Source organism: Hippoglossus stenolepis, chromosome 19 (genome assembly GCF_022539355.2).
Source record: "Hippoglossus stenolepis isolate QCI-W04-F060 chromosome 19, HSTE1.2, whole genome shotgun sequence".
In the NCBI taxonomy this organism is placed as follows: domain Eukaryota; kingdom Metazoa; phylum Chordata; class Actinopteri; order Pleuronectiformes; family Pleuronectidae; genus Hippoglossus; species Hippoglossus stenolepis.
In genome coordinates, this window is record NC_061501.1 from 12,283,082 (window position 1) to 12,308,116 (window position 25,035).

The 25,035-nt window shown below is 45.2% G+C and overlaps 2 protein-coding genes across 4 annotated transcripts in view; both read left to right on the forward strand.

Annotated features, from left to right (window-relative positions):
• Window positions 1–111: 111 nt before the first annotated feature.
• On the forward strand, window positions 112–8,397 carry LOC118098706 (suppressor of tumorigenicity 14 protein homolog). Its single transcript, XM_035142774.2, has 19 exons — window positions 112–192; window positions 753–939; window positions 1,034–1,158; window positions 2,133–2,200; window positions 2,304–2,497; window positions 2,903–2,998; window positions 3,166–3,385; window positions 3,541–3,683; window positions 3,825–3,922; window positions 4,080–4,189; window positions 4,376–4,509; window positions 4,621–4,725; window positions 4,931–5,041; window positions 5,135–5,248; window positions 5,503–5,622; window positions 5,730–5,913; window positions 5,986–6,257; window positions 6,363–6,499; window positions 6,950–8,397. Exons 1-19 carry the CDS (start codon window positions 112–114, stop codon window positions 7,115–7,117), a joined length of 2,667 nt encoding a protein of 888 aa, XP_034998665.2. The 3' UTR covers window positions 7,118–8,397.
• Window positions 8,398–8,958: 561 nt separating this feature from the next.
• Window positions 8,959–25,035, forward strand: part of flt1 (fms related receptor tyrosine kinase 1) — a 31,297-nt gene continuing 15,220 nt past the window's right edge. For all 3 annotated transcript variants that reach the window (XM_035141946.2, XM_035141947.2, XM_035141948.2), the window contains exons 1-10: window positions 8,959–9,527; window positions 12,021–12,117; window positions 13,151–13,356; window positions 14,995–15,119; window positions 18,522–18,687; window positions 18,766–18,902; window positions 19,819–19,990; window positions 20,164–20,281; window positions 20,509–20,678; window positions 20,809–20,956. In XM_035141946.2, coding sequence (XP_034997837.2) covers window positions 9,248–9,527; window positions 12,021–12,117; window positions 13,151–13,356; window positions 14,995–15,119; window positions 18,522–18,687; window positions 18,766–18,902; window positions 19,819–19,990; window positions 20,164–20,281; window positions 20,509–20,678; window positions 20,809–20,956 — 1,619 coding nt within the window. In that variant the 5' untranslated portion in view covers window positions 8,959–9,247. The remainder of the gene's footprint in view (window positions 9,528–12,020; window positions 12,118–13,150; window positions 13,357–14,994; window positions 15,120–18,521; window positions 18,688–18,765; window positions 18,903–19,818; window positions 19,991–20,163; window positions 20,282–20,508; window positions 20,679–20,808; window positions 20,957–25,035) is intronic.

Consider the following 25,035-nt stretch of genomic DNA (forward strand, 5'->3'; position numbering starts at 1 on the left):
AAGGAAGCGACAGTGGGGGTTTCCTCTCTCCCTCTCTCTCCCTCTCTCCATCGTTTCTATGCCTGAGGTATTGTTGCATATCGCCTCTCCGGAGCTAAACGGGACAGTGCTATGAGGACTCTGCCCAAAAGCCAAATTTGTGAAGTGTACTACGTCTCTGGGCATGGACACTCCGGCTGCTCTGCTGCACAGGTAAGACATCCCTCTTTCCACTGTGCAGGACTTTGGCTCCTGCAGGAACTCTTTTCTGAAATTTACCCCGACCATCTCTCCAAAGTAGACTGTTTAATTTCTGAATTTTCTAAATTTTTCACAACATTGGTTGCATGCTTAATAATCAAAGCCCTCAAACACAGTCATCCTCGCCTGCAGAAATGCGTCTCTAGGGACTCAGGGGCCTGATTCTCGTGAATGTCCATGCCACTTGATTGAGTGCTGACACCGCAGGGCCAGGCCGTGGGAAAGCAGACCCCTCTAGCCACGCTTTGTCTGCTCCCCCGAGGAGTCCTGCCAACCCCTCAATGTTTAAGGAGATCCTTTCAGCTCAAAGATGTTCACCGCTGCTCTCAGTAAATCAGCGTCCGCTCAGTCATAAAATCGATGGCTCATTGATTTTGGCAGATAGGCTGCGTTGTCTTTATTGCTCCTCTGCTTCGGTCAAATAGAAATAAAAACCAGACAATTACAAGCAACTTGAGCACAGGCATAAAAAAGCCGGTATTATATTTGAGTCATGTTCTTGTCTCTGGTAGGGAGAGGGGGAGTTGAAGGGGCCCACCCAGTCGCTGAGCCCCCCCACGAAGCCTGAGGATGGAGCAGAGCAGAGGGCGGAGGGGGGGCCACCTCTGGCCTGTGGCTCCTGGAGGCGGTGGATGTTGGGTCTCCTGCCTTTCTTTCCCTTCACAGCTGCCATTGCATTGACCATCCACTACTTAACATGTGAGTAGTTTTCTCCTCTGTCCTCACAGATGTGTTTATGTTGACTTCAGTCACACAGTGTCTCAAATCTCTCCCTCCTCCTCCTCCTCCTCAGCGCCGCCCTCCTCAGTGTTCTTCCTCGGAGGCAGCATGGAGTTCCCAAACCTGAGCTTCTCTTCAGAACTGACTGACTCCACCTCCCCGCAGTTCCACCTGCAGGCTCAGGCTTTGAACCATTATGTAAGTGGAGCTGTGGTCCTGTCCGTCACTGCCTCCCCCCCTCTGAATGACACTGTAGAGTTCTGCTTGACCTTCCCACTCCAGGCTGAGGCTGATGTCGCTGCTCAAACATTAATATGATTGACTGCAGGAGGCTACATGTGTTTTTAGGCTGCCCTCCTCTCTCCTCCATCTTTGCATTCTTATTCTGTTGGTTTTCCTCCTCATCTGCTTTGTCCTCCTTTATCTATCTCCCTTGTTTCTTTCCTGCACACCACTTTCCTGTCTTCTGTTCTTCTCCCTGTCGGTGTTAAATGTAAAGCTGAAACAGGAGCTGGGCACAGTGTTTGTGCGAGTACCCAGGAGCCCCAGGGACAGGGCCCTTTCAGGGCCGAGGACAAGCCCGGCATTTGTGAGCCCAGCTAGGCCCAGGCAGCAAGAGTGAGAGGAAGAGCAGGCCTTCAATAAAAACATTGTCTGTGTAGCCTTCACACAATCAGCTGCTCTGTGCGCCGCTCTGTGCACGACGGAGAGCAGGGGGAACCTCAGGTTGACACTGGAGGTGAGAGGGAGAGACAGGGCAGTAGGGCATGCAGGGATGACAGATAGACTGAGGGTCGGACAGAGATATGAGACGTGGAATTTGGCTTTTTGAAGCAGACACTCAGATGCACATTCTTGCTCAGCAGTTGGGAAATGGGGACTTGATTAGTGGAAGTTCCCATAAATCTGCCGTAATGCCCCCTGTGATCAGCTGTGAGGTGGTTGTTGAGTGGTTATATTATATGTGCAGCGTTAAAGAACAGGTGCCCAGGAGCCCATACTGCCCAGGGCCCACCTGTACACAGTCAGCAGGTAGAAACACAATGGAGCTCTGTGCTGTTCAAAGTCAACATACACACATGCAGAGTCTGACACACACACGCACACACACACACTCACATTCGGACAGGTGTGTTCATTTTGTCTCGTCATTGTACTTTTTTCCATTTCAGTTGTCAGATCTCTACGAGTCGTCTCCGTGGAGCTCTCACTACCTGCGCTCAGGGATTACTGCCTTCAGGTAAGCTGCATCAAAGCAAAACCCACAGAAAGAACACGAATGAGACAATATCATGCTCAGCTCTGTGTGTCTGTAAGTTCAGAGTTCACCCTCTGTGTGACAGTGAAGGAGCAGAGGGGCTCAATGTCTTCTACTGGAGTCAATTCTACGCCCCGGACGATGTTGCCATGGCGATCCGGATGTCCAGCCCGGAGAAGCTGCAGCGCAGGCTCCCCGGCAGCAACAAGGTGCAGCGGTTCAGCCGCAATGAGCAGCGCTACTACATGGAGCAGGATGATGACATGCTCCACCTACTGGGTAGAGGCTCTCACTGTTTTCTGCATGCACATCAACCACACACATGTAGACATGACATTTTTTTCATATATACTATAGATATTACTTAACGACTATACAATAACTCTACTAATGCTTAACACGCTATAACATTTCAAATACAAACTTGGTTTGAAAATGATAGTAATTAACAAAACTCTTTATAAATGCTTTATAATAATTTCACCAATGTTTTATTAATATCTTTAAAGTACTAGTTTTTAGTGTATTAATATGGACTGATACTGACAATAGTTTACACTTAAACACACAAGGCTCTAGAGGCCTAGAATCAAATATAAACATAAAAAACTATCAATAAATGTTTAAGTAAGCATTTAGCGTGTGTGTGTGTGTGTGCGTGTGCGTGTGTGTGTGTTCGTGCAGGTTTGAACCCTGATGACTTTGAATCAGATGAAAAATCAGGCAAGATAAAGAATCCCAACAGCCTGCAGAGTGGGAAGTGGCAGCTCGGCTTCCAAGGTGAGAGGAACACGTCTCTGTCTTGATACAGCACATCCTGTCTTTCTTACACGGTGGTGAATTTATGAATTGAAGCATTGAACCAATCCTGCATGGTTGTTTTCACACTAATGTGATCCGTAAAGACATTATAATATTATTATAATATCCACATCACTCCTCCGCAGCAATGTCCTTTGACCTCTACGCCAAATACGGCAACAACCGCACGCTGAGCCTCGTGAGTCCCAAGAAACCGTACTACCAGTGGCGACTACGCGTGCCGTCGGGTCACGTGGTGCGGCTGGTTATCCTCACCCTGCATGGTGCCACGCCAGGAAGCTGCACTGCCCACAAGCTCTCGGCCTACGACTTCCTGCTTCCTTTGCAGAACAAGATCATTGCCAGGTAAAGAGAGTTAATGGTCTTTTTTTGTTTCGCCTTTAGCATATTTTAATTGTCTGAATAGATGTAAATGACCTTCAATTAGAGGTCAGAGGTTAACGCTTTCAGATGTGTATATGTGTATATGTGGCTGGATGTGATGCATGTACCTGTCTCAGGTGGTGTGGTCTGCCTGTCCTGGGTTCGTCTCCGGTCATGAAGCTGACGTCCTCTGGGAACGTCATGTTAGTCACCTTCTCCTTCAGCCGACAGAGAGATGGAGCGATATTCAAAGCATATTTCCAGGCCATCCCGAAAGCAGGTCAGAGTCTGTCACAAATCTTATTTCTACTGTGTTGCTGCCTTCATGCTGGAATTATTCCGTTGTAATGATTGGCATATGTGGACTTAAGTTGCCTTGGTGTTATTGTGTCTTTACCTATGTCGCCATTTCCCCCTGCAGGTTGCGGAGGATCTCTTTCCTCTTGGAACGGCTCCATTTCCTCGCCCTACTACCCTTCCTATTACCCTCCGAATATAGACTGCGTCTGGACACTACGGGTGTGTTACATGCGTGTGTGTATATACATACCTGTGTGTGAGTGTGTCAGTAACAGTAAAAGACGAAACTAAAGAATGAAAGAGTGAATCACCCCTCTGTTATTCAGCCTGTCCCCATTCCTGCAGTCTTTATTCATCTTTGGGTTTTCTTTATCAGGCGCCGTTGCCAGGATACCTGATCTCCATGACGATCGTGACGATGGACATTCAGGATTCCCCGTCATCGGACGGATGTGAGAAAGACTGGCTGGACATCGGAGGGGTCAAGTGAGTCATGACTGAACTGTGTTTCAACAAAGGTGCACGCATACAGGGGAACTCATTCGAATCAGTGCAATTTAGAAAAAAATAACAATAATTATGTGTTTTATCTCACAATTGTTGTAGTCATTCCAGATGTTGTGGCTGCATGTTTGATATAAACTTCTAACGTTCTTGCTGCTCCCTCTCCAGACTGTGTAACCCGGTGTCAGACAGCAGCAGGAAGCGAGTGTACTCCTCTCCACTCTCCCTTCACTTCCGCTCCGATGAATCACTCACTCACAAGGGCTTCTACTTGCTCTACAGAGCCTTCTCTCCAGAGAGCAGTGAGTGAAATCCCCCTTAGGGATTTTCCACGGGTAAACATGGTTGTTGAAGAAAAAAACAATTGACCAATCAAACAATTAAAATGAAGTTTTCTTGCCGTCTGTGTCCAGCTTGTCCTCGTCAGTTTCGCTGTGGAGATGGCCGCTGCATCCCGCTGAGGAAGGTGTGTGATGGAGTGAAGGACTGCTCAGATGGACGGGACGAGGCTAAATGCTGTAAGAGCTGGACGCTTGTCCCCCCCCCTGTCTTGTCGTCTTTGCTGAAATCTCAAGTTATTTATCCTCTGTGTAGTTCCCTCTCTCCTTTTATCTGTAAAAGTAAAACTATTATTTTGAATTTGAGGACACAAACCTTGTGGCTGACTCAGATTTTCTGTGTGTTTTTTTTGTTTCGCTGTGCACATGTGTATAAACCATGTAGCGTCCTGCAGGCCGGGGGAGGTGATGTGTGCTAACGGCCAATGTAAACCTCAGAGCAGCCAGTGTTTCAGTCAGAGCACGTGTGATGACAGCAGCGAGGAGGGCACCTGTGGTGAGCACTGACACCATGATGTAACACAGGCATGTGATCCGCTGCGTTTTCAGATCTAAAGTTAATGCGGTTTGTTTTCTTTCCTCCCGTCAGGAAGTAAATGTTATCACATGTGTCCCAACAAGTTGTGTTTGCCAAAGTCTTCAATGTGTGACGGTGTCATCGACTGCAAAGACCGCAGCGATGAACTCAACTGTACCAGAGCATGTGAGTCATGACATCAGAAACTACTCTTTTCACTGAATGTCTGATGAGTAATTTTTCTAAGAATATGCTGTATCACTATATCCGCTAAGGAAGTTATGTTTTCACCCCCGTCCATCCTCTGTTTGTTGGTTTGTAAGTACGATTATGAAAAATTACTCTTGGAAAACCATGAAACTTGGTTAAAGGAGAGGATATGAGAACTCTGGTCGAGATTCTTTATTCTTTTTGGATAATTATGGGTTTATTCTCTCTAGATTTTAAAGGCTGCTCCTCGTCCTCTTACAAATGTGCCAATGGAAAGTGTGTTGGTAAGATCAACCCTGAGTGTGATGGAGTAAAAGACTGTTATGACGGCTCGGATGAAATGCGCTGTAGTAAGTACTCGCCCACCAAATGCGGGTTTAGCACTTATGACTAAAGAGGAAATTCCTCTGACCTCCCTTGCTTTGGTCTCCCTTTCTTTCTGTCTCTCCCTCCTCAGGTTGTGGCACCAGGCCCAGGAAGCGCACCAAGATAGTTGGCGGCTCTGATGCCGGAGCGGGTTCCTGGCCGTGGCAGGTCAGCCTCCAGATGGATCGCTACGGCCACGTCTGTGGAGCCACGCTGGTCTCCAGCCGCTGGCTCATCTCTGCAGCTCACTGCTTCCAGGACTCAGATGCTATTAAGTAAGAAAGATGCCTCATCATGATAGTCATAAAAACACGTGTGCGTACTCTTCATGCATAGTCTGTTCGCAGATACTCAGATGCCCGAGCATGGCGGGCCTACATGGGAATGCGTATGATGACCGTGGGGAACAACGGAGCAGCCACCAGACAGATCCGGCGAATCCTCCTCCACCCTAAGTACGACCAGTTCACCTCGGACTACGACATCGCCCTCCTGGAGCTCAGCGCTCCCGTCTTCTTCAATGACCTGGTGCAGCCTGTGTGCGTCCCCGCCTCCTCACACATCTTCTCCACAGGGACCAACTGCTACGTAACAGGCTGGGGGGTCCTCATGGAGGACGGTAGGAGCTGGTTAAAAGTATCTGATGAAACTGAAGAGCTAGATCACAAATATTTGCCTCCATTCTCCAAAAATGTTTCCGTTTGTGTGTTTGTGTTTACTGAAGGTGAGTTGGCCTCTCGCTTACAAGAGGCCTCAGTGAAGATCATCAACAGGAACACGTGTAACAAGCTGTATGACGACGCCGTAACTCCGAGAATGCTGTGCGCTGGGAACATGCAGGGAGGGGTGGATGCCTGCCAGGTGAGTGTGTGCATTAGTGTTACTGTATGAGTTTTTAGTTAAATTCCAGCCACTGTTAAAACAAATTCCCAGGTTTGTTGTGATGTAATTTTACCTTTCGTCATAACCACAAAATTCCCAGTGTGACTCAATTAGTTCCCCAGAGCATCTGTGTAAACCATGTGACGGCGCCGCCATGCAGCAGACTGAACAGATTTCCAGCAACAGTTGAAGAGGTTGAGCTTTTTACAGGAAACATTGAGGCAACAAATTAACTGGTCGTAATAAGATCACAGGAAATTATGATGTTTCATAAAAAGAGTGAGACCAAGCCAACGCACTGTCTCGCCATGGTAGAGACAAAAAACATGAGCCATTCAGGCACAGTTTGAAAGACAGAACTGTACTTGAATGCCTCTTCTTTGAGTGTTGAACTTTTTTGTGTCCCTGTTTGTGTGTCTGTGGCCTCAGGGTGACTCGGGAGGTCCGTTGGTGTGTCTGGAGCGCAGCAGACGGTGGTTCCTGGCGGGGATCGTGAGCTGGGGCGAGGGCTGCGCGAGGCAAAACCGCCCCGGCGTCTACACGCAGGTGGTGAAGTTCACCGACTGGATCCATCAGCAGACTAAAGGACAGGTGTGACCGACACGGGCAAGAACGACAGACTTAACACACGGGACGGAGGTTTTCAAACATGGATTCTATCTGCAGACCGTTGTCACGACTGGATGACGACACATTCAGACAGTTTTGGGGAACTTGTTCACTGGAAACACCAGTGGGAGCATCATCTCTACCAACCAGCTCCTGTAAGATCCCTGCTAGCTCAGACCTGGTCTCAAAACATCACCACTTTAACCGGATTATTAAATCAACTTGGTTCTGGTCATTGCACGTAATTATTCGACTTTGTTTGGAACTCCTCACTTAGAATACAAAGTCAGCCATACAGAATTAGACAGTTTACTGTTACGTAACACTCCAGAGTTTTGGTTATACTTTCTGCACATGTAGCTAAACTTTGTTTTGCTCTACAGTTTTCACCCAGGGTCCCAGACATTTTTTTGGTGTCAGCATAAATATCTTTAAGTGCCTTTTACTAATATTGGAATCCAAAACTTTCGCTTAAAAAAAAACAGATACTACAAACGTTTTTCTACACAAGGCCTCTGCTGAGCTGCACTTGCCACACGGGCACCTCAGTTATTCTAAACAGTGTCTTCTTGCAACTAAAAGCACAACGTTTAAGAACAGGAACATGAATCCATATTGAAGTCTGTTAAGCTGCTCTGCTTTCAGAGTAAAGTATTACTTTGAATCTATAAAATACATGTTACAATCTGCAACTTTGACAGAGTAATGGTACATTTCAAGGCTCCTCAATTGGCTCCAAAGGTCAGTACCCACTCACGTGGAACCACAGCCAGGTTATCCTGTTTCTATAGCCAATTACCTCCTGTTTTCCTAGCGTCTCCACCCTCTGTGATTTTGCTGTCCCAGTTGTTCACAACAGAGCTGATGACCACATCATGTGTTGCAACAAAAACCAGTTCAGAATATGGAACAAGTTCTCCTCCCACGATTATGTAACTGTGTATGTTTGCCCTCATCTCCATTCCTCCATGTACTGTATCTGTGTGTTCACGACTCTCTGCGCGTGTTGTTTCTGTACTGTGTGTGTGTGTATGTATGTGCATTTTTATATCATGCGTTTATCTGAGTCATAGCCTCATGTTAAATATATCCTGTAGTGAATAATCCCACAGTAGGAGGTGGTAATATATTTTGCATTTCAGATTCACTGTGACGTGTTAATTTATCTCTATGGTGCCTCGTCTCCTCTCTACCTTGTGCTCAGTGACAAGCAGGATCACATCTGCTCTAAAAACCACGATGCAGTGGATTCTGGAGGAATAAATAAGATCAAGTGAAAAACCGTTTCAAACATTTCATCCACTCTTCTCCCTCCTCTCATTCAGCTCTGATCACCACCCAGTGGCCAGTCTGTGCCACAGCCTCTCTCACTGTATCCCCTGAGGGAGGATGCACCTTTCTCCCACATGGCTGCTCAAAGATATCACATCACATGCCTTGATATTAAATACACTATTTCCTTCGCAGCAGGTCGGGAGTGTGTTTCTCATCCAAACCTTTTGCGCTTGCTGTATTTTTATTTTAACATTTTTAAACTTCGGGTGAGGGAGTACTGCTTCCACTGTGATTGGTGCTTTTAACTGATAAGAGAATGATGCAACAGTAGCTTGTATCCATATTTGGTATGAACTACCTGTCCTCTGGTGGTGGAGTTGTGGAATGTGTTCCCTGCTTTTGTTCAGATACTTATTAATTTTTGGGGGATGTGCCAGAGATGAGAACCGTGACGGGCATGTTGTTGATCAGGACCCCACCCCTTCACATCGGTGCCTACGTGCTGATCATCCCGTATACCGAACCAGGGAATGAGATGTACGCACAGACTTGCTCAGTGCGCATCCTCTGATATGTGGTGCATACCTCATCCAGATTGTAGAACTATTGTCAGATAGTTTCCTGCATAAAAAAAACTTCTTCACAACTGGTCTAAAGGGCTAATTTGGGTCCTACAATATTCCTTCAACAACACCTCACTGGTCGATTGGTTGGTCACTGGGGGGAGCTAAAAGGGGACCGCGGTTACGCGCCATGGGTGTGTCAGTGGACGTCACGGAAGTCCACTATCCGGTGGCCGCACTGTGGGAACTGTATAAATCTGCGCCGCTATCCCACTAACCGATGGGAAAAAGTTGCATTGGATACAGGCGCGGTGTCCTGTTGCGTGATCTCACGCAGCTCTCCTCAGGAAACCAACCACCACCTCCACGCAGCGACCATCAGCCGAGCGCAGCAGCCAGGCGCGCTGTGCCTCCTGTAGTCTGCTCTTTGGGGAGGAAGAAAACAGCAGGAATAAAAACTTGTCATATTTCATATTCGAAAACTGCACCGGAGTCAGCAGACATGATGAACTGCATCCTCCTCTGCCTGCTTTGTGGATTGTTTGGCGTTTGGGCAAAGGGTGAGTAACAGGTTTGCTTCTGCTTTTGCACTTGGCGCACAGGACACCTGCTGCTGAGATTAGAGCTCATGTTCACAGATTTAAAAAGTTCTGTTGGTATTTGAAGTTCTCAGTGAGTTTAAACCTAAGAGGAAACTGGGCTTTTTGCAACTTCAAGGGGAAAAGCCACTTACGCACGACTTCGAAGATGTTTCCTATAAACGAGTGGCTGCTTTTACGCACGGGTTTTTTAAACAAATAGACTCATCTCCATCATCAGGACACAGCAGTCAGTCTTTTCTTTGGGAAAAAACAAAAGATGCACAAATCCCTATCTTGCTGTAGCAGTCTGTTGTGTTCGCTCATAAATCGCTCTGATAAGTGGTCGGTGACCGCGTGTGTCTGACGCTCTTCTCCTTGTAAACCTGTTGGCACCGAGTGCAGAGAGGGAGATAAGCGGTATCCTGCAGCACACTTGTTTGGAGAACGCGGACCTCTGTGACCGGGCTCCTTGTGCGCTTGGCCCCGGTTGAATGGACGCACGCAGGGCGTTGTTTCCTGAGACTGATGAGTTTGTCAAATGGAAGTTCTGATAGAAGTGAACGAGGGGTCACGACCAGCTGAGGGAAGATATCCAGTGAGAAGGAACCAGGGTTAATGTGTGTTTATAAAGCGGTCGGCAGGTTGTCTTTGTGCGCACAGATCCATGTGGTGTTAGTGCTCATTTGTTGCAGCAAAAGTAAAACTAACTTCATATGTGAGACCCATTCAATATCTGTAAATAAATTTGATCAAATCTAAAAGAATAGTGTCGCTTAACGATGACTGTCTCTAAACTTAACCGTATTTGTTTTCACACATACTATATAAGTATATTTAACACTTTTCCCTAAAAAAACATGAAAGAAATTGTCTCCTGTTGTTACAAAAAGCTGTTTACTTCAATATTATAAATGTTTACTAATCATCTTGTCCAAGTCAAACTTTTAGATTTTTGGGGTGCATTGATTTCAAACTTGAAAAAGAAGAATAATCAACATATATTATGATATGACTGATGATTATCATCGTTCTAATGCAACGTATTCACATGTAAATTCACATTCATATTCATTCACATTCATCTTAATGTCTTTGTCAAAGATCTTTACATTTCTAAGAGAAATACACAATTAGAAATTGTGAAATATATTCAATTCACTAAATACTTTTTTACGTTTTTGTCACATTTGTTCCTCGATAATGCAGAAAATGTATGATATAATGTAGATGGATGCTCTGAATTTCACTTTTGTGTGAATAATAGTGTTTTAGTTATTTGAACATTGATACTTAACATTTCTTTATGCCGCCAAATGATTCTTCCAAACTTCCCAATAAGTCAGTAGAAGGGATTTAATGATGAGTGAGTGAAAACCGGCCACAAGACTTCTACTTTTCTGTGATCAGGACTGTGAAGTTTAGGACTGAACTCTTACTATTGTCTTGTGGACGCAGCAGACTGGATTATTTGTAAATTGGGCTTTTATCTACTTCACAGCTTGTTGAAAAAGCCCCAAAAGGCGTGGAGGAGATCCCTCACTTCCCTCACAATGTGTGTGTTTGTGTGTGTGTGTGTGCGTCTCTTGCCCACTCGCACACCGTCAAATCCAAGGAAACCGTATAGGAAGTGCTAGTAGTGTGAGTAATGCTAGATCTGCTCAATGGGTCGTCCACTGGGAACAATGATGCTGACAGTGAATGGGAATAATGGACTTTAGTGATAAACTCACTAAGTGATTGAACTCCTCATAGAGCCGAGGGGTGGTTGTGTTTTGAGGAACGCTGGTAAACTTTGTAATGAGCGGTCAGAAGAGTGAAGGACGGATTTCCCTGAATGATGTTTCCGCTGTTGTTTGGAGGAAGGAAGGGCGGATGGACAGCCATCTTTATCTCTCATTAATAAACCCTCGGCGATGGAGTGGAGAAATGCCTTCGCTCGGTAAACAAGAGGGACGCTGCTTACGCATTTCCACACGAGCTGTCAAGTGGCCCGAGCCAGGGTCACAGACACTGTGGCCTGGATGGAGGACGTGCTGCAGCGCCTGAACTCACTGAGACGGGTTCTTCAGTCAGTCAAACGTTGGGTTTAGTTTAGTTTGTAGTGGACAGCGTTTACAGGAACTGTCCAAAGTGTTTATCGGCTGGAAAGTGTTTTGTCCTCCAGGATTTCCTCTGAAATTGGTCTCATGTTGAGCTGCACTGATTTGGATTTGGATTAAGCCTGTTGAATTGCTGCCAGTTATATATTTAAATGAAAAGATGCAACAAACATAACTCTTCTCTATCAAAGCCCCCTTTCACCATATTAACATATATTTTGTCCAGACCCTGAATTATAACCTGACCTTGACCTCTGACCTGACAGGACTGTTTTTTATAATTAATTTTAATACACCTGATTCTACACATTCTCACTTGATAACATGATGTTGCTTGTGTTCTGAGTTCTCATCTTTTCTTCTGGGTCTGCAGATAAAGAACAAAAAGGGAAATACAGCGTCCCCATCCTGGATGTGAAAACTCATCCGCTGATCCGAAACACCAGCCAAACACTGCAGCTCAGCTGTAGGTGAGTTTCAGGTAGATGGACGTGAGCGCCAGAAAAATCTCAATTTAACATAGATAAATAGAAGAAACTGGGAAACTGGTTACCACAGCAAGTAATGAAGCACAAAACACACTAAACAAAATATGAGAACATCCTCCACAAAAGTATACTAAGGAATACAAAATGAAAACCACAGGAAGGTGCAGGGATTTGGGAAACAAGTTATTCAACAGAGAGTTCTGTCAGACAGATTTGAAGAGTTGTAGAGTTTATAGACTTTATATCATTTAAGCAGCGATGCAACCTTCATCATGACAGATACCTGTAAAATAACATATCGAACGTTCAGCCTCGCTCCCTTTCATCACCGAGACTCATTACAACACTTTTATATCACAATGCAAATGTTTGTTTTCCACTTGAATCTACTTGAAGAGTTTTATATCATTGATAACATCACAAAACAGCTCTAAACTTTTCAGTCACATTTTAGCCTTTTTCTTCCAGTTGTGCTTCTTTTAGTCTCATGATTCAGTTCGTCTCAGTTTTTCCATTTTAAATGTTTCTCGTACATTTATTAGCAAAAACTCCCAAGTCAGTTGAGTTTTTCTTAAACTTGATATTAATGGTATTTTATCCAGATCTCTTTTGCCTCCTAGTACAGAACATAACAAAAGTCAAAAGAAACCAAAACATAAAGAATTATATATTTCTTATAAAGACCTTTATGAGTCCTCTTAGCGAAATGAAACTCACTGGGACACATTAGGTTGAGGCTTCATTCCTCCATCCTCTCACTTTAATAGTGCATTTTATTTATGGGCCCCTTTCAAGACACTCAAGGACACCTTACTGATAAAATGACAATAAAAACATCAATAAAACAATTACAGTAAAAGGCTAATGGAAGTATGAGTCTTAAATAAACAATAGTAAAAACTTTCATAGATGATTAAACTATCATTAGATAAAGGGATGACGTTCCTCTGGTGTGATCTGAATGTAATTGAATATAAAGTGTAATTTCGATCAATCCCCTGTGCCTGCGGACCAGGGGTCGCTGGGAGCTGACCTGGGCGTTCCCATCGGGTGTGACCAGAGACCAGGTGACAGTGGAGGACTCTCGCTGTGGGAGGACAGGTCAGCATCACTGCAGCCGCTTGACGATCAGCCGCAGCCGGCCTCAGGACACGGGCCTGTTCCGCTGCAGGTATCGGCACCGACCTCGAAAACAGGCCTCCGTTTATGTATATGTCACAGGTAAGACAATACTGCACCTTTTTTCCTTTTCTGTGTCTCTCTCTGTCTCTCTCTGACTCGGTCTCACTCCTTCACCCGGTCATGCTTATTGTTTTCATCCCCAGGTTAAACAGGACGTGGTGGGTGCTAAATTCAGACTAATGCCAGAGAGACAATTATATCTAAACACTGTTTGTCCCAACAACACATCCTTCTAGATGACTCTGGAACAGTTTCACTCCCCTCCTCCCTCCCCTGCCTCTCCCTTCTCAGCCTCCCTCTTGTCTATAAATAAATCCTTTTTTACTTTCATTTACGTGCTACCTCGAGGCCAGGAATAGCCCAGCTGCTGAAAGGCTCAGGCCCGGGCAGAGTTTCCCAGGGCATCAGCCTTATCTGCTCGGCTCAGCCTTGCTTGAAGCATCCTGTGCTTGGGGGAGGAGGGGAAGGGTTTGAAGGGGGTGTGCTGGGAGGGGATGTCGCTGTGTCTCTACAAGGTGGCGACTGGGAGGTATGTGGAAGTGAGGAGTTGAGAGGGAGAGGATGAAGGCCAGAGGCTCGGAGGTATCCAGGGGCAGAGGAGGCACAATGTCTGCCCCGCCAGCTCCTCCCTGTCCTGGACGATGACGCTGGTCAGACTGGGTTGCGCGGGGCGTGGAGCGGCGGGCCGATGGCCAGGGTCACAGGGCACTCTACTGTTTGGCCAACAGGACCCTCGGGGGCCATCAATCGCTCAGGTCGCCATGTCCATTAAGCGTCAGACTTGGCCTGCAGCTCTTGCTCAGACGTTGCCTCCCTCCCCGAGTCCTCGATTAAGAATCAAAGCAAGAGAAGGAAGCCCTCAGTCCGCTAGTCCTTGGGGTACTTTTGTTCAAATGTTCAGAGATTTGCTTTCCTTGAATAACACCCTACGGTAACAAACAATACAGCGAGCAACACCCACACCTTTTCAATGGCACAGGACTGTTAGCTGGGAGGAGAGCGCAGAGAGGCCGTTTGATTGCCTCTAAACAATCTGTGTGTTTATTGTTGACTACAGGCAGTCATCTGCTGAATGGGTATTCAATAAATGGGTGTGGAGGTCGGTGTGTGTGTGTTCGGGAGTGTGTGTCTGTTTGTTTTTGTTTGTTGCCGAGATTGATACTTGCAAGTGTTTGTTTGTGTGTTTGTGCATAGAAGCAGCTGATTGTTTTCTTTTCCTTTGTGTGTGTGTGTGGATGAGAAAAACATATTTTCTCACTCAGTCAAGGAGTTCGTCTTTTTTTTTTTATCCCTCTCACTTTGATCATTCTATATAATCATTTTCTTACTAAATTCAAACATTATCCTCTTATTGACCAAACGAGAGAGGATCTGAGTCCCCCTCACTTACTGTGCTCAGAGCAGTAACCTAGCGGAGCTGCAGCGAGTGATGGAGATGATGCCAACTCAACATGTCCGTGAAGCCCTTGCACCTGATTGTGTCCAGAGTAACCAGGACACTTGATTCAGATGATCAATATACCACAAATATCTCAAAACTTAGTTTATGTGCAAGTCCCACTGGGTATAATGAAATATGTTTTTCTATCATTTGGGTGAAAACGCTTTAATGTATTGATTGTACCATCTTTTTTATCTGTACCATATGTGTCCCTGACCGCAGTGTTTGGGTTTCAGACAGCCAGCGGCCATTTGTGGAACAGCCGGGTTTGAGCCCAGATGTGTTGTACCTGATGGAGAAGCAGCCGCTGGTCATCCCCTGTCGGGTCACACACCCCAATGTCACCACCACTCTGGTCAAGGTCAGTGCAAAAACAAAAAAAGGATAAAATGACAATTTGTGTGTTTTCTGCATTATTTCTGACATGCCTCTGCACATGCACGTCACCTCAGCCCAATCACCTCACACACACACATTCTCTGCACATCCCAGTTTGTTCCATCGGGGGCTCACCAATACACACAATTATCTGCCTCGTATCTCTCCTGATCCTTGCCCACATTGTTCTTATCTTGGCAGCCATTGCACCGTGGCGTGTGTGTCCGTTTGTTTGCGTCCATCTGCGGATATGTGTGAAAGTGTGTGCGGATATGTTTGTGAGTGCTGGTGCTTGAGTGCTGAGTGAGGGAGACAGAGTCCCTAAGTGCAAAGAGGAGCATTTAGAGTGCTTGTTGACTGCATGTGTGTTTGAATGCACATGTTAATATATCAGTGTGTAGGTCTGTAGGTCAATGTAGTTCACAAGTTGAAATGCATTGAATCTGTTTGTGCACATCCTCGAGGAAACCGTCAAAGCTGCTTCTTTCTTCAGGGGCTTTTCCCCCATTGCGTGGTGCCCACAGCCGCTCTGCTTCCACCTCTGGAGACAGGACGCAGAGTCTGAAGTGCCCTGTTGGCCCGCAGCCGGGGGCACTTCCCATCTCTTCTCTTGTAGTAAGAACCCTGGCTGCCAGCTTCCTCTGACTGATGCTCTAAACAGCTGCTGCTGCTGTGCCTGGTGGAGGAAGCAGAGGCAGCTACTGTTGGCCCCTGACAAATCAAAGTACCGTCCGTTCTCCTCAATCATAATATAACGGCTTGTTCGTCACTGTAGGAAGCTTATTGTGGTGTAACTACAATGGAGTAGCTGCCGAACACGCAGAGGGAGCTGGAGCAGACAATCCAATTAAGGGGAATAAGTGGGTGTTGATGGGAAACTTTTCTGACCCTGTGTGGTTTGAAGTTTTAACGTCCGAGATCCGACACTTCCCGTCATGAAATGTTTTCCACAATGATGCTTCGTTTTACGGGATTACACACCAATAGAAATAATTTTAATATCACGCTCCATTTCTGCCGATAGATAACTTTAAATCCTACACACTCAACCTTTAAGTAATTCTTTCAGCTTTGACAATAGTCCTCCAGAGCCTGAAAAGAAGGAGCTGAAGTGAATTGAACGTCACTGGTTTTGCTGCTATTCAGTCAAAAACCAGACAAATTTAATTTTGAACTGATGATAGGTGGTGCGAGATAAAAAAGTCAGAGCATCACAAAAGTTATTTAAATTCATCCTCTGGGGAACTGGATTACCTGTGTCAAGTTTCACTTCAAACCATGACATTTCTGCGAGAAATTTCACTGACCACAAACGTCATTGTCATCATGGTGTTACAGAGGAAAGGTCAGGATGAGATCCGATGAGGGAACATGATAAAGTCTGAGTAAGATTTCTTGGCAATCTATTTCCCACTGACATTGCCAACCACAGAGCCATGCTGCTAATATTTCTAAAATACCAAGAGGAAACATCTAGGAACTTGAAATTCTACGGAATTAGAATTCAGGATGTGTAAAGCTGTGTTTTTGTCTCGCTTCCATCTCCTCGCAAACTTCTGGCAATGTTCTCCTCTAAAAATAACCTCCCGCCCCCTCCCTCACCTCCCGCTCCCTCCTCCGACCTGCGCTGGCCGGTCTGAACCAGGAATCCACTCGCTGTCACTGTCTCTGGAGTGTTTTTTTCCTGGAAGGATTTTTGCACTTTGCTTGGATCTTTGACGTGACCCCCCCTCTCAGCGGGAACCACACCCAGGAGGCTCTGCTCTCTTGTGAAAGTGAGCAGCAGGTCGGGGACGATGGGGTCGACCTGGGGTTCCAGTCAAAGTGTCTATATCCTGGAGTAACAGGATGCGAGGAGATGGGCCGGAGTGACGTTTCTCACATCCTGACCCCCCCCCGACTCGTTCTCCACCTCCACCACCATCTCCACCTTTTGAGGATGGGGCAGAGAGGGCACTGATGGCGCTCAGATGGGGGCCGCACACTTTGCAGGAGTATGGGTGGAGGAGTTCAGAGGAGTCGCCACTGTCTGGGAGGGGGGATATCGGACAATTCACACTGGGGGTGCAGGAGGAGAAGGGGGGGGGCTCTACCTGTTCCCTTGAGAGTGGGTGGGACGCTTCCACTGTGTCACATTTCCTTGACGCTGCCTCCAAGAAAACAACAAGGTTACGAGGGTCCATGTCAAGGTTGCCAAGAACCCACGTTATAAAACCAACACAGTGAGAATGTAATCAGCTTCTTCTGGAGACTTCTTTAACTCACGTTTCTGTATTTTAGATTCTACAAGAAGACTCTATAAATGAAAACCTACAATTTATGAGCATAAACATTTCTCCCTCTTAGACGAACCCTGCACATCCTTTATTTAGGCCTATGCATCAAAATGTTAAAGGTCAACCACAAGACTTGGGAGTTGCGATTTTTCTTTCTTGAAGGAAGTTGTGTTTTCACCCTTGTCCTTTCTGGTTGTTTACTTATTTGTTCACAAGATTACGCAAAAACCACTGAACAGATTTCCATGTAACTTGGAGGAAGGAGGCTTTTCAATCTTGGCACCGATCCGGATCAGGGGGCGGAACCAGGAAGTTTTTCTTTTCTCTTTAATATTACAAGTTTTTCAACATTCTCTTTGGTTTCCCAGGAAATAGTTCATCAACCTTGATGAAAAAAATCAGGCACATTTTAGGGACTGATATTTATGAGTGTGTGTAACTTGGTGCAGCTCGACTGGATTACTGGGGGCTGTTGGGCCTCGTCGGAGGTATTCACTCTACTGAGTGACATTCTATTTTAAACTATGTTGACTTGGACTTCTCCCTAAGGGCTTGTAAGTTTGGTATTTTTATAATCAAACAAACTCAAAATCCAGGACATAGGCTTGCAGTCCATAAAATTTGCAGAAGCAACACTCCGATTTAAGGAATTGAGACAAAGATATGACTTTCAGTTTCTTCTCGGAGTCAGACTTAAAAAATACTGGATCTTATAATTATCATAATGGAATTAAATTGCATTTTTATTTGGATCCTCCCTGTACCTCCTATGTTTACTTGTTTCTAACAGCACACCCCTTCAGGCCTTTTATCAAAACCATCCTTAGCCCAAGTTGAGATGACCCCACCAGTTGTTTTCTTCTAAAGGTCTTTCAGAGCTGCAGCAGACTTTAAACATGTGTAACCTGAATGGTGACATGACCTTTAACCTCTGGTTTTGAAAACTGACACATTTTTCTGATGCACTGCATTCATCTTATCTCCTGATGCACATGACCTCACTGTCATGTGTTTCAGCAGGGTCATGTGACCGTATTCCTTCCTTATGCTCATTTTCTTATGGTTATTGTGCTGTGAAATATTTGATGTGGGATCTTTTCCTCCCACAGTTTCCCAGCCGGAGCCTGAGTCCTGACCAGATGAACATCATCTGGAACGGTAAGCAGGGCTTCACCATCCGATCTCCCACCTTCTACTACATCGGCCTCTTCTTCTGCCAGACCGTCATCGATGGCGTCACACACAAGTCGCATAAATACTTTGTGCACAGACCAGGTCAGTTTATACCCAACATGTAAATCGCAAACTGATTTATATGCATCTCCTTTACGTTTTGCCCTCTCTTCCCCGCAGTGAGTAACATCATGGATGTGTATCTGAACAGCAGTGGACCTGTGCAGGCTCTGAAGGGAAAGAGCCTGGTGTTGAACTGCACAGCCACCGGGGAGTTGAACACCAGAGTCAACATCACCTGGGACTTTCCCGGAAAGGTCAGAGCTGCACTAAAGTCTGTGGAGACCAGAGAGCCACAGTGTTACATGAAAGAGACTGAACAGGAGAGGGTTAATGTACATCTCTTTACGCAGTGGGATGGCAGACTGGTACAGGTGCTTGTCGAGTACTGCCAGAGTGCCTTTGGGCAACAACAGAGAAACTAGACACTACTTTATTGGCATTTTATCAGGACAAGTGTTTCTTTGAAAGTATATTTGCGCTTAATTCCTTTTTAAGGTAGTTTCAAATGTGCGAGGTACTGTTTTTTTGGTCCTTTTTTTGTCCTGTCCTGTTGGATGTGACTCCCCATTCAATTCAATAGCTTCCCTCCAATGAAATATTAGTTCTGAACCACTTTCTATTAAGGTCATTGGGTATTAATTACTTGTAACCAATGATTGTATAATTACTTGATAAATAATGTATTTATACTCCATGTATACTCCCACTGGAGACAAATACTCAATATGTGGACAGTGATCCTTGCAAGGAAAGAACCTCGTACTTTCTAACTGACTGAGTCATTATTATTTATGGTCTGTGGGTTTCTCCCAGATTTTGAGGATTCTTTACTCTTCTCACATTTACAAATATTGTTTTATTTGACTTTTTGGGGGCATTTACGGCTGTGACTGTGATCCAAGAACATCCAAAACTTGACCTCATTAATTCCCCTATTACTTATCTGTGAAGCATTAATAAAGCACCTATCAACTACCAATAATTATATGTAATTTGAATATTTATACAGAAACATTCCAGTCTATTCCAATATTGCTGCTGATTGCTCCAGTTATTTGAATGTCACATTCAGTCAAATGAATTCCAGCTCTTCTGTTTGTTTTTCAAAAATAAATGTCAAAAAAAGGCAGGTGAACTTTTAGCATTGATTCTTTTCCTCTCAACCTTCAGAGCAACAACGTCGGCTCCTTTACCAAGAGGCTCCTGAAACACAGAACACACATGTTGTTCTACAGTATCCTGACCATCCCCAGACTCCAGAGGTCAGATCGAGGCCTCTACACATGTCGCGTCACCAGCGGGGAAAAGACCAAACAACAAAAAGTCACTGTTACTGTTTACGGTGAGAATTTCTTTGTTAAAACTCGCCCACACATCAGAAGTTCAACCACAGATATGATCAGATTTCTCATTACTCAAGTTTCATTCTGAGGTTTTCAGACTCTGAGTCACTTATCAGGAGTTGTGTAAATGTGCCACAAACTGAATCTGACATCGATTTTTCCCCAACTTCAGACCGTCCGTTCATCCGTCTGAAGCCCAGACATGGATCTGTGATGGAGGCTCAAGCTGGACAGAAATCGTACAGAATCTCTCCCAAACTAAAAGCATTTCCTGCCCCTAAAGTCATCTGGTAAGACGTCACATTGATCCTCACATCTGAAGCTCTACCTGTGAATCATCGCCTTTCTTCTTTAATCGACCACCGCAGCAAACATTTTAAATCTGTAAAAATATTATTACAATATATTCTCTGCCTTAAAACTCTGGTTTACGTTGGCAGTCACACAGAACTTTAAAACAAGCGTTACTCACTTTCCAATTGAAAACTTTGCTCAGGAGTCTTATTTTTTCCGACAGGCTGAAGGATGACACGGTGGCGGCAGAGCAATGCTCCCGATACCACATGGACGGGAATTCCCTGGTGATCCGGGACGTTGCAGAGGAGGATGCTGGGAAGTACACCATCCTGGTACGAATCCAGGAACACGGCCTCTACCAGAATCTCACGCTCACACTTGTTGTCAACGGTGAGGAACAAGAAATAAACAGCCGCTCTGAGCACGAACTAAAACTCCGCTCGGTGACTGAACTCTGCTCTTGTGTCTGTATGAATGTGTGTGTGTGTGTGTGTGTGTGTTTGGGCTTCTTGTTTGACAGTGAGTCCTCAGATAGGGGAGAAAGCGGTGTCGTTGCAGGACCCGGGCTCTGTGCCACGGGGGAGCCGACAAGCGCTGCACTGCACGTCCCACGGAGTCCCTCCTCCACACGTCCAGTGGCTCTGGCATCCCTGTCCGCCCAAAGGCCTGTAAGTAGCACAGAGGAAACTGAAGTGTGCAGCATAGTGTGTACATTGAGACATGAGCGGGAAACCTTTGAGATTACCAGCTGGAATTACAAAAAGCTTTAGTATTGAATAATATTTGTTACCGTGGAAATCTTTAAACCTTCCTCTATTATAGAGGCTGTGGCCATTTGTCATGTTATAAAGTGAAATAAAATGTGTCCACACACACACCAGGCACAATAGAAACGTATAGTAAACAGTTAAACTGAGTTATTTGAATTATTTGTAATCAAAGTTATGCAAAAAACATTTTTAATCAAACAAATTAAACTGCAAAACAGCAAAAGTATTAAATTGTACAAATTGAAAAAAGACTTTTAGTCAGAGTATTAGTTGGTATTTATTTGGTCTGCAACATAATAATGATACAAAAATATACAGTACACATAAATTATTGTTATTTAGTGTAGGTGGTGTGTGTGTGTGATTTTTGAAAAACGAGACATGTTTTGTCTACATCAGCGTGTGTTCAGACAGCGTTTCCTTCTTGTAACCAGAACAGATGCATTTGGGGGCCTTTCATGTGCGGGAATGTGTGAAAATGTGTGTGTGTTTATTTGTGCACATGCACCCCCAACCACTTGTGTGCGTTTCATCATGTCTGTGTTTGTGAGTTTGCTTGCTCGTCCATATGTTTGTTCTCTTACTATCCATGTGTCCTTTTCCATATGTTTGTTTGAGTGCATACAAATGTGTGGCCTGCGTGTGTGTGTGTGCGCGTGTGCGTGTGTGTGTGTGTGTGTGTGTGTGTGTGTGTACATTCACAGGCATAGCACACAGTGTATCTCAGACTTGAAAGGGCAGAGAAAAAACACACTTCAATAGAAGCCAGTTCCGTGCTCTCAGTCACGATTTGTTGGTTTCCAAATCAAACACTATGATTTAATGAATTTCCTGTGCAGGACGTAGGGTGAGAGGCCTGTTTATTATTGTGATTGCACACTGCATCCTGTGATGCTTTTTCTTATATCTGACACACACACACACACACACACACACACTCACACTATATATAAAGTTCTCATGAGAAATGGCCCAACCCTGTGATGCAGAGGGACAGTTATTTAGTTAACTCACACACACACCGACACACACACACCCACACACCCAAGTATTCCAGCGAGCACTTGGCAGAAGCATTGATTGAGTTGTTCTTGGAGGTCACACACTTATTGTGTTGCTTATGAACGAGTCAGAGAGGTTAAGTATTACCTGAGAGCTCCACAGCAGCCGCCCACACTCTATCCCCCCTCTGAGACACACTGACATCATCGGTGTACTTGACCCTTGAGCCCGGCACTCTTACATGGCGCCATGCCGAGGTGCCGCCACTGTGGGTTTCATCCGTCCGTCTCTGCCAAATACCAAATACACAAAATGTACACGAGTATGCTCTTGACCAGCTGGCCCTGAACCAAGACGTATTTGTGATATACAATATTCATCCTGCAGAAACGTTACCTAGAATATTTGCTGCATATTCAAACAAAATGTTTCGATTTCGTGGAAATTGTATTTTTATATTCTGCTTCTGTTGTGTTTTATTATCACGGGACATGCAATCTGCACATGGAAGAAAAGTTGCTGAGTTACACCCAATTCATGATCAGTTATTTGTATACATTTTTTTATGTTTCGGTAAAAAAAAATTGTGATTGGTTTGTGAGTCAAATTTTAAATAAAACACATAAAACACATTTGCATGACAAGTGCAAGAAAACAATAAACATAATATAACATAAAGATAAAACAAAGGTGTACACTGAAGCTACAGCTTGTTGCTCACGTGCAGATTACATTTGCCCTGTTCACTGGCTCATAACCATTTACTTTAAGTCCATTTATTTAGCATTCAGAAGTAGCACATATACATTTAATTAATGGTTTATAACACATGCATGTATCAATATAATATTTAACAATAATTAACTTTTCCTATGGGAAACCATAAGTGGAATATGTTGTGTAAAAGGACAATAAAACACTTCAAAAGTTCCTTAACTCTTTGTACAACCACATTAAAAGTGTGTTATAAACCATTTATTTAGTGTTGACATGAATTCTAAACATGAGGACTTAAAGTAAAGCCGTGCCTGACAGACATGTGGCTCTTCCCAAAGCTCTGTTCTGGTTCTGCTTCAGTGTTTTGAGTGTGTTTCTTTAGACCAGTTTTTTTGGTTGGATCCTCACTGGGCCCTTGTTCTTTGCAGCCCGGCTGCACCACGAGCCTGACGCCGCGCCGGAGGAGGCCCAGGGACTGTGGACCAGGCCGGGCCCGGCTGACGGGGGGCCTCACGCCTGGGTCCCGGGTCCACTCCTGGGTCTGGCCCTGGGAACCGCAGCGCTCTTATCTGGCCCAGGCAGGAGGCGCACTGGGCTTCCTGTGCGAAAATCAGAGCGCTTTTCCTCTCGTTGTTTGGCTTCCTCTCCGATGCGAGACGCTTCCCAGCAGCGTGATTGTCCCTTCGTCTTCAAACGTGGCACAGTCCGCTTCCTCAAGAGCTTGATCTATTCTTGAGAGCCCCCCATCACACACCCCCCACCCCCAACTCCGCTGCCCCCCACACATACCTCTCCCTACCCCTTCCCTCACCACCTCTGCCCTCCGCCCCATCCCAGCATCCTCTACCTTTACAGAAGAACAACTCCCCATCGCCTCCCGCCCTGGAGCCCACACCCTCCACAAACTCATCAGTGCTTCTGCACGGCAGCCAGAACGCTCAGTGACACAACCACAGATCCTAAGTGATGATCCTGTGTTCGGTAAACTGTGGGAAGTGAGGAAAGTGACTTGGACCACTGCTGAGCAGTGACAACCAGGACACGCAGGAAACACGGAAGAATATAAGTCTCATCACTGAGGATTTAAGGACCCACTGCTTTACTGATTATTTATTTATTTCCTTCATTCTGCCAGTTTCATCCCCCGCTCGCACCCAGCCATCCTGTAGTTGTCTATGCTTTTTATTTTTTACATTTCACAGACATTTTGAGCCAGAAGAAGTGCAATTCCATCCATCCACCAGCCACATTTCTGGAGCTGCTTTGCTTAGTTTTTTGTGTCCTAGAGTGGTACTATAATGGGTGCATGAACCGTGCCTGTCTCAAGCCCCCGATCTGATTCTGACATCCACAAAAGCTGTGAGTTTCTGTTCCGATTTTTAGCCACCGGTAGAGGGTCGAATGTGCTCACCATGGACGGGCGAAACAAGAGAGAGGACAAGATTTGTGTTGTTCACTATGGGATGCCTACAGTTCTCTATTAAAAGACTGAAGGTCAGCAGACGCCTACCATGTAGGAAGTCTCCACGGACCAGAGACTATGACCGCCCTCTGTCATGTTGTGTCATGATGTGTCGTCCAGTGTCAAAAACGTCTTGTGTGGCAAACGACGTCAGTATAACAGCCCTGTTGTCTTTGTATCGAAAGTTAAGTCAAATCTAAATGTACTGTATGTGTGATACTACAAGCCATGTTAAGAGAGTGAGTGGTTAGCGTTTTAGTAGAGTTCACTTCTGTGTGTGTGTGTGTGTGTGTGTGTGCGTGTGCGTGCGTGCGTGCGTGCGTGTGTGTGCGTGTGTGTGCGTGTGTGCGCGTGTGCGTGCGTGTGCGTCCCCCATTCTACGGGTGTCTCCCAATGTGATCCATTCCTTGTATACAGATGTTCTATGAGTAATATATGAATCTAATATTTAATAATTTTATACAACTAACTTACATATGACGAAATGACAATATTTGCCAACTTTGTATGAATCTGTTAAGATGTACTGAAGTGTTATATCGGTTGTTTGTGTTTTTGCATTAAACTTTGCTTATATTTGTGTATTGGTTTTTACAGCTCTGTGGTTATTTTGGGGCTGAGACCGGAACACACAGGGACAGTAAACAGGAGTATTTTAGGCAGCTTAAGAGGGCAGGAAGAAAAAAGGCAGGAGATGACCCCCACTGATACACAACTGGGAACAGTTCATTCATTTCATCCAAGCAGCTGCTCACCCTGTTTGCAGACACACACTGTGTGAATGTGGCTGTTTGCA

Excerpts from the sequence above, each read along its gene's own strand:
- LOC118098706 (XM_035142774.2), top strand. The coding sequence starts at position 112 with ATGAGGACTCTGCCCAAAAGCCAAATTTGTGAAGTGTACTACGTCTCT. Across the intron at positions 193-752 it reads CCGGCTGCTCTGCTGCACAG|GGAGAGGGGGAGTTGAAGGG; the intron begins GTAAGACATCCC and ends TGTCTCTGGTAG. Across the intron at positions 2,999-3,165 it reads GTGGCAGCTCGGCTTCCAAG|CAATGTCCTTTGACCTCTAC; the intron begins GTGAGAGGAACA and ends ACTCCTCCGCAG.